Below are 8,874 nucleotides of genomic sequence, written 5' to 3' on the forward strand. Positions count from 1 at the left end.
AATGGAAATTTTAAGATCTTTTCAATTTTTTTATTCATTCTTTGAAATAAATTGCGGTTTTAATTTTATTTAATTTTATTAATTTTTAATTTATATTTTTAAATTAAATTATATTTATTTATTTTAAAAAAATGGAATATAATATATTAAAAAATGGAAATTTTAAGATCTTTTCAATTTTTTTATTAATTCTTTGAAATAAATTGCGGTTTTATTTTTATTTAATTTTTATTTTTAATTATATTTGGTTATTTTAAAAAAATGGATTATAATATTTCAATTTTTTTATTAATTCTTTAAAATAAATTGCGATTATAATTTTATTTAATTTCATTAATTTTTAATTTATATTTTTAATTAAATTATATTTGGTTATTTTAAAATAATGGAATTTTTAAAATTATATGTATATTCTATTTAAGTTTTTTTTCAAAACTAAATTGATAGTAAGTATAACGATATTGTCAGTACTGGATTAGGGAAAAGGCTAACATCTTATATCCAATTTTGAATATTTTTATATCATTCTACTCAGAATTAAATTTCCTATCCAATTATGCTTAGATGTATTTTTTTACGTTTCCGGTTCAAAAAATAACATTTTTGTCGCTAAAACGTTCGAAGGTAAAAGGCTAACATCTTAAGTTTAATTTTATAAATTTTTATATCATTGAACTCAGAATTAAATTTCCTATCTAAATATGCTTTGATGTAATTTTTTACGTTATCGGTTCAAAAAATAAATTTTAATAATTTTTTTTTGGTAAAAACGTTGGAAGGGAAAAGGCTAACATCTTATATGCAATTTTAAATATTTTTATATCATTCTACTCAGAATTAAATTTCCTATCCAATAATGCTTAGATGTATTTTTTTACGTTTCCGGTTCAAAAAATAACATTTTTGTCGCGAAAACGTTCGAAGGGAAAAGGCTTACATCTTAAGTTTAATTTTATAAATTTTTATATCATTGAACTCAGAATTGAATTTCCTATCTAAATATGCTTTGATGTATTTTTTTAAGTTATCGGTTCAAAAAATAAATTTTAATAATTATTTTGTGGTAAAAACGTTGGAAGGGAAAAGGCTAACATCTTATATCCAATTTTGAATATTTTTATATCATTCTACTCAGAATTAAATTTTCTATCCAATTATGCTTAGATGTATTTTTTTACGTTTCCGGTTCAAAAAATAACATTTTTGTCGCGAAAACGTTCGAAGGGAAAAGGCTAACATCTTAAGTTAAATTTTATAAATTTTTATATCATTGAACTCAGAATTAAATTTCCTATCTAAATATGCTTTGATATAATTTTTTACGTTATCGGTTCAAAAAATAAATTTTAATAATTTTTTTGTGGTAAAAACGTTGGAAGGGAAAAGGCTAACATCTTATATGCAATTTTGAATATTTTTATATCATTCTACTCAGAATTAAATTTCCTATCCAATTATACTTAGATGTATTTTTTTACGTTTCCGGTTCAAAAAATAACATTTTTGTCGCGAAAACGTTCGAAGGGAAAAGGCTTACATCTTAAGTTTAATTTTATAAATTTTTATATCATTGAACTCAGAATTAAATATCCTATCTAAACATGCTTTGATATGATTTTTTAAGTTATCGGTTCAAAAAATAAATTTTAAAAATTTGTTTGTAATAAAAACGTTGGAAGGGAAAAGGCTAACATCTTATATGCAATTTTGAATAATTTTATATCATTCTACTCAGAATTAAATTTCCTATCCAATTATGCTTAACCGGAAACGTAAAAAAATACATCTAAGCATAATTGGATAGTAAATTTAATTCTGAGTAGAATGATATAAAAATATTAAAAATTGCATATAAGATGTTAGCCTTTTCCCTTCCAACGTTTTTACCACAAAAAAAAATTAAAATTTATTTTTTGAACCGATAACGTAAAAAAATACATCAAAGCATATTTAGATAGGAAATTTAATTCTGAGTTCAATGATATAAAAATATTCAAAATTGCATATAAGATGTTAGCCTTTTCCCTAATCCAGTACTCACAATATAGTTATACTTATTATCAATTTAGTTTTGAAAAAAAACTTTAATAGAATATACATATAATTTTAAAAATTCCATTATTTTAAAATAACCAAATATAATTTAATTAAAAATATAAATTAAAAATTAATGAAATTAAATAAAATTATAATCGCAATTTATTTCAAAGAATTAATAAAAAAATTGAAATATTATAATCCATTTTTTTAAAATAACCAAATATAATTTAATTAAAAATAAAAATTAAATAAAAATAAAACCGCAATTTATTTCAAAGAATTAATAAAAAAATTGAAAAGATCTTAAAATTTCCATTTTTTTAATATATTATATTCCATTTTTTTTAAATAAATAAATATAATTTAATTAAAAATATAAATTCAAAATTAATAAAATTAAATAAAATTAAAACCGCAATTTATTTCAAAGAATGAATAAAAAAATTGAAAAGATCTTAAAATTTCCATTTTTTAAATATATTATAATGTAATGTTATTAAAATATTTTTCTCGTAAAAAAAGCAATAAATCAATCAAATTACACACTAATCATTTTCTTTGTTATTTTTATTTTCAATATTATTTTTTAGCCTTTCGTATCATGCAGCCTTTCGACTTATAGACCTACCCAATATATTATATTTTTAAATAATATAATTTTTATATATTTTAAAAAAATTACAAATTTTTATTAAAATATATTTATTAAATAATACTACTCTACCTCAATAAAATTAGACTATCTTATAGGTCCGTGAAGTTGGCCCCGCAATTTTTGATTTTCAATGGTTTATCAGTTGGTGGGATTAGTACCCGATTTGTACCGATTTGTACCGTTTTCAGTTCGATTTGTACCATCACCGTTTTTGAGATATTCAAAGAACAAAATGGGGGGCCAACTTCACGACAGCCCCCCAACTTTTGAACTTAAAAATAAAAAGTGAATAGGTCGATAGAGAATGATTTGTACCGATTTGTACCGTTTTCAGTTCGATTTGTACCATCACCGTTTTCCAGCTATTGACCGTTGAAAATATGGCGCCAAAAATAAAAAACACTCAACATTTATTTTTTTTTAAATTTTTTAACGTACAACGGTAGAGAATTTTTTTCTCTTCCTAATGATGCCTCAAATTAAGCTTTATCTTCATTATTAATTTCGGAAATCAAATTTTAAACCTTATATTATAGCGTGAAGTTAGCCCCCCCAATATTCAAAATTTGAGATTTTTCAAATTTTTAAAACGGGAATGATTTGTACCCGATTTGTACCGATTTGTACCGTTTCAAACTCGATTTGTACCATTACCGTTTTCCAGCTATTGACCGTTAAAGATATGGCGCCAAAAATTTAAAACACTCAACACATATTTTTTTTTAAAATTTTTTAACGTACAACGGTAGAGAATTTTTTTCTCTTCCTAATGATGCCTCAAATTAAGCTTTATCTTCATTATTTATTTCGGAAATCAAATTTAAAACCTTATATTATAGCGTGAAGTTAGCCCCCCCAATATTCAAAATTTGAGATTTTTCAAATTTTTAAAACGGGATTGATTTGTACCCGATTTGTACCGATTTGTACCGTTTCAAACTCGATTTGTACCATTACCGTTTTCCAGCTATTGACCGTTAAAGATATGGCGCCAAAAATATAAAACACTCAACATTTATTTTTTTTAAAATTTTTTAACGTACAACGGTAGAGAATTTTTTTCTCTTCCTAATGATGCCTCAAATTAAGCTTTATCTTCATTATTTATTTCGGAAATCAAATTTTAAACCTTATATTATAGCGTGAAGTTAGCCCCCCCCCAATATTCAAAATTTGAGATTTTTCAAATTTTTAAAACGGGAATGATTTGTACCCGATTTGTACCGATTTGTACCGTTTCAAACTCGATTTGTACCATTACCGTTTTCCAGCTATTGACCGTTAAAGATATGGCGCCAAAAATTTAAAACACTCAACATTTATTTTTTTTTAAAATTTTTTAACGTACAACGGTAGAGAATTTTTTTCTCTTCCTAATGATGCCTCAAATTAAGCTTTATCTTCATTATTTATTTCGGAAATCAAATTTAAAACCTTATATTATAGCGTGAAGTTAGCTCCCCCAATATTCAAAATTTGAGATTTTTCAAATTTTTAAAACGGGATTGATTTGTACCCGATTTGTACCGATTTGTACCGTTTCAAACTCGATTTGTACCATTACCGTTTTCCAGCTATTGACCGTTAAAGATATGGCGCCAAAAATATAAAACACTCAACATTTATTTTTTTTTTAAATTTTTTAACGTACAACGGTAGAGAATTTTTTTCTCTTCCTAATGATGCCTCAAATTAAGCTTTATCTTCATTATTTATTTAGGAAATCAAATTTAAAACCTTATATTATAGCGTGAAGTTAGCCCAACCCCCACCCGATATTCAAAATAGTTTGCTTATTTATAAATAAGCATTTAAAAATGGACACATCATAAAGAATATGACTTTATTTTATATATAAATAAATATATTTGCAAAAATAAATACAATAATATATGATTTCGTTTTATTAAAGAAATATAATGATGGTTAATTTGAAGGTGTTTCTTTTGAATTTGTAGGTTATAATTCAACAGTAGTGTTTTGATTCTTTGATTTCTCCATCAATGTCTCACATTTAAAAAATTATTTACTTATTATATGATTGTAGATACAATCTAAAATAATATTAAATTTATAGATAAAAAAAATATATTTTACTGTTCAGATGGCACCCATTCCAATATAAACCTTTGGTGTAATTTATTTTATCATTGTTCATAAATATTTACTAATTTTTAGTAACCTTATCCTATATTCTAAAATTATATAATATCAATTACTATATTCTAAAATTATATAAATTAATATATTCCTAAATGATATAATATCAATTAATATATGAGATAAATTATACATACAATTTAATTTTGTATACATTTTCAATTTTAGCGCAAAATTATAAAATAAATCAAACCAGTTAGCTTTTTTTAACGCTTACAGTAAAAAAATCCAATATGCACAATACCATCTAAAATGCATTCTAAGCTCTTAAAACGGAGCGTAATAACATATTTATGTATTTTATTATCCAAATTTTATATATAATAAATCATTTATTGATGATTATACAACCAAATTATTATGCAATTTTTTATATAAAATAAATTAATACATATTTTTATAAAATCTATATCAAATTATAAAAAATAATAAAAATTTAAATTGAGAATATATTTCAATATAATAATGATAGGATATCAAATAGTGTATATATATATATGCGGTCGAATTTTTTTAGGTATATTAAAAAATTTTTTAACTTTTAAATTATTAAAAACCTCCCATACATTATTGCGACGTAGGCAATAAGCGATATAATGACCTAAAATATTTGGATCGTTTTGCTCATTGCCTTCATAAGCTATTACACCTCTAAGGGTGTAAATAACTTGATCAATTTTGATATAATTTGGTATTGTTTTTATATCAATTAAAGGGTATTGCCCCGTTTTTAATGTTATTTCTAATAATATATTATAACGATTTAAAAGTAACGTAGAAGATAATATATAGTTACAAGAAATATTTGAAATTTTTTTTACATTACATAGCCCTCTATCTATAGGACGGGCTAAATAATCATTAATAATTGATTCTAAATTAGATATATTATTTATATGTTCAATTGAAAATGATAAAATGCCATTTTTGTAAATTATATTATAACATGACTCCTTAGAACACACGACACTTTCTTCCGTCGTGTGTTCAAACATACCTATTGCTATTATTTTGTTAATAAGTACATATATATTAGATTCAGCAGCAATATGGTAAACATTATTTGGTAAAATATTTGCCTTAAATAATTTGTTTAAAATGTTAATGCGTTGTTTATATGCATTTAAAATATGTTTACGAGTTAAACTTTCCCCTATATTTGTTAAAGAAGGGGATGTTAGAGCCATATAGTTTTTGTAAGCAGGGCTATCTATATTGGCTGATGTTAGTAGTTGAATAAAGGCGTCTATAGCACATGTATTCGTCGTCATGTATTTTTTTCCTTCATAACTTACCGATCCACATAAATTCCCATTTTTGAGAAGGCGAATTGGATAGTGGTCTTCTTTTGCATCACTGCTAATATAATGCCAATCGATATTGGGATCCATATAGCTCCTACCCCGCGATTTATTAATAAGACCTCGCCAATTTTCTATAGCATTCCTCTCTATTAAAGTATCAATGCTAGGTATTGCGTTCTGATTTTTAGAAAATATAAAATGATATATTTAATATTAATATTTATAGTACTTACACTCTTATCAGGTCCAATAAGTGAGGCTATTTGAAAGGGGCTTGATATTTGATTGGTAGATAATTTCTAAATATTTAAATATTATAACTTAATAAGATTTCCTATATTACCGAGTTAGAAGTTTCTGTTTGGCATGAAACTATTGATAAATCATCACGATCGTTATCAAAATAATGCTTAAATATTTTTTAAATTTAAAAAATAAAATTACTATTAAACTTACATCTGTAGATTTTTTGTTTATAAATGGTTCAGATACCAAAATATTATCAATCGGTAGAGAGATTTTCAAATTGGCATCTAGGTTATTGATAAATTGATTAGATTTATAAAAATGAGAATGGTACCGTTATTAAAGGGATTTGAAACTACATGCCTTTTAGAAAATTCGGAAGGAGTTGTCGATAATATCTATAAAAAACAATTTCATAATTCTAATCTATATAATAAATATTTTCTACCTTTGGGATTGTTTGAGGATTTTTATAGGATGAGGTCAATGATGTAAATGAGGCAATTTGGAAGGGGCTTGATATTTGATTGGTAGATAATTTCTAAATATTTAAATATTATAATTTAATAAGATTTCTTATATTACCGAGTTAGAAGTTTCTGTTTGGCATGAAACTATTGATAAATCATTACGATCGTTATCAAAATAATGCTTAAATATTTTTTAAATTTAAAAAATAAAATTACTATTAAACTTACATCTGTAGATTTTTTGTTTATAAATGGTTCAGATACCAAAATATTATCAATCGGTAGAGAGAATTTCAAATTGGCATCTAGGTTATTGATAAATTGATTAGATTTATAAAAATGATAATGGTACCGTTATTAAAGGGATTTGAAACTACATGCCTTTTAGAAAATTCGGAAGGAGTTGTCGATAATATCTATAAAAAACAATATCATAATTCTAATCTATATAATAAATATTTTATACCTCTGGGACTATTTGTGGATTCTTAGAGGTCATAGATGCAATAACTGATGAAGGAAAAACTTTGCAATCCTACATTTTAATTTTTTAAAGCAAATATTTTTAAAATTTTTAATAAAGCATCATATAATAAAAATGTTTTTTTATAAAAAAAGATACTTACAACGTCAAGAGATGAATTTCCATCTATTGTTGGTTGAGGTAGGTTTAGGATATTTTTAGCTCCTGCTGCTGCTAATTTCATCGTAGCATTGAGGGAGTTTATATGATGTAATACAAAATCATCTATTCTTATTGGAAGACTTTTATTAGCAAATATTCTATTTTTAATATTATTAAAATTGCTCTCTGATGAAGCACTTGACGCTGTGATGTTTGCATTTTTATAATATCTGACCAGTATCGCAGTCCACAAGGGTAAAAGTTTTACAAGGTGTAAAATTGGGGTAATTATATCAGGTAGATATTGAAGATTGTCATGATCTCCTTGATCTTCTAACGTATTTTTAGCCTCTTTAAGAAGATCAGAACCCCATTGCGCGAATTTATTATTACCTAATTGGGAATCAATGAAACAATCGATATCATATATGGGCTCCTCAATTTTATCAATCTCCTTTTCTGGTTGATTTTCTGAAAAGTCTATATTAAGATTTCCAAAGGCAAATTTTTCTTTAAGCCAACTTTTTGCGATTTCACATTGAGTAATTTCTTTAGGATTGTGAATATTATTTCCTTCTGTCTCACTTAATGCTATAACAAATATTGAATATAAAGTTTTTCGAAGATTTTCAATATCCTCCGCTAATATCATTTGGCCTACGGCCCTTATATAAAATTCCCTTATACGACGTGATTTTCCTTTTAGACATTTCCACGTAGTTACTAATTTTATTGTGTGAGCCACATCACATCGGATATAACAACGTGGTTTTTTTATTAATGAGGGATTAAAAATAAAGTAATGGCAGGCCATTATATAATTATTTAGGGATGAATATTCTGTAAAAGCAAGGCAAACAGCCGATAACAAGGCAAGCGACATGTCGGTTATTATTTCATTGGGCACTGTGGCTCCATCTCGCATCCAAAATTTTAGCCAAATAGCTATACTATCTATATCATGCCTTTCGGAAAGCATGTTACACACCGAGTATTGATATGTTGTTTGAGGATCTCTCACAGCAATATCATATAAGAATATAGGACCGGATTTTTTTCCAAATGGTCTATCAATATTGCGTACCACACCACCAGTGGCATCTATAGATATTTTTGAATATGTTTTTACACAATAAGCTTTATAAACTTGCATTTGCTCCCTACTCCAATAATGGACATAAAATCTGTCTAATCCTATATCTCGAATAGAGTTAATATATGGTATCGTGTTTTTTGCCAATGCTAATGCGAAAATTGGATTTTCGTCGTAGCGATTTGCCATAACGGCCATAGATTTGGCTTTTCTAATAACCTCGGTTGAGGGTAGATGAGCGGGCTCTCTATCACCGAATTTCATATATTTATTAGCTAACT

General features: G+C 25.4%; 1 protein-coding gene across 1 annotated transcript; it reads right to left on the reverse strand.

The window, feature by feature from the left end:
- Nucleotides 1–5,252: 5,252 nt before the first annotated feature.
- Nucleotides 5,253–6,636, reverse strand: LOC135928583 (uncharacterized). Its single transcript, XM_065465039.1, has 6 exons — nt 6,616–6,636; nt 6,503–6,568; nt 6,393–6,458; nt 5,802–6,336; nt 5,413–5,522; nt 5,253–5,261 (listed from the first exon to the last, which is right to left on the reverse strand). The coding sequence occupies exons 4-6, from the start codon at nt 6,244–6,246 to the stop codon at nt 5,253–5,255; spliced, it is 564 nt and encodes a 187-aa protein (XP_065321111.1). The 5' UTR covers nt 6,247–6,336; nt 6,393–6,458; nt 6,503–6,568; nt 6,616–6,636.
- Nucleotides 6,637–8,874: the final 2,238 nt, after the last annotated feature.

Source organism: Gordionus sp. m RMFG-2023, chromosome 4, assembly GCF_954871325.1.
Source record: "Gordionus sp. m RMFG-2023 chromosome 4, tfGorSpeb1-WG-v2, whole genome shotgun sequence".
NCBI classification, from domain to species: Eukaryota; Metazoa; Nematomorpha; class Gordioida; order Chordodea; family Parachordodidae; genus Gordionus; species Gordionus sp. m RMFG-2023.

Coding starts and splice junctions, on each gene's coding strand:
- LOC135928583 (XM_065465039.1), bottom strand. CDS start 6,246: ATGGATCCCAATATCGATTGGCATTATATTAGCAGTGATGCAAAAGAA. Junction 5,523..5,801: donor CGTGTGTTCTAAGGAGTCAT/GTTATAATATAA, acceptor AAATTGATCAAG/TTATTTACACCCTTAGAGGT.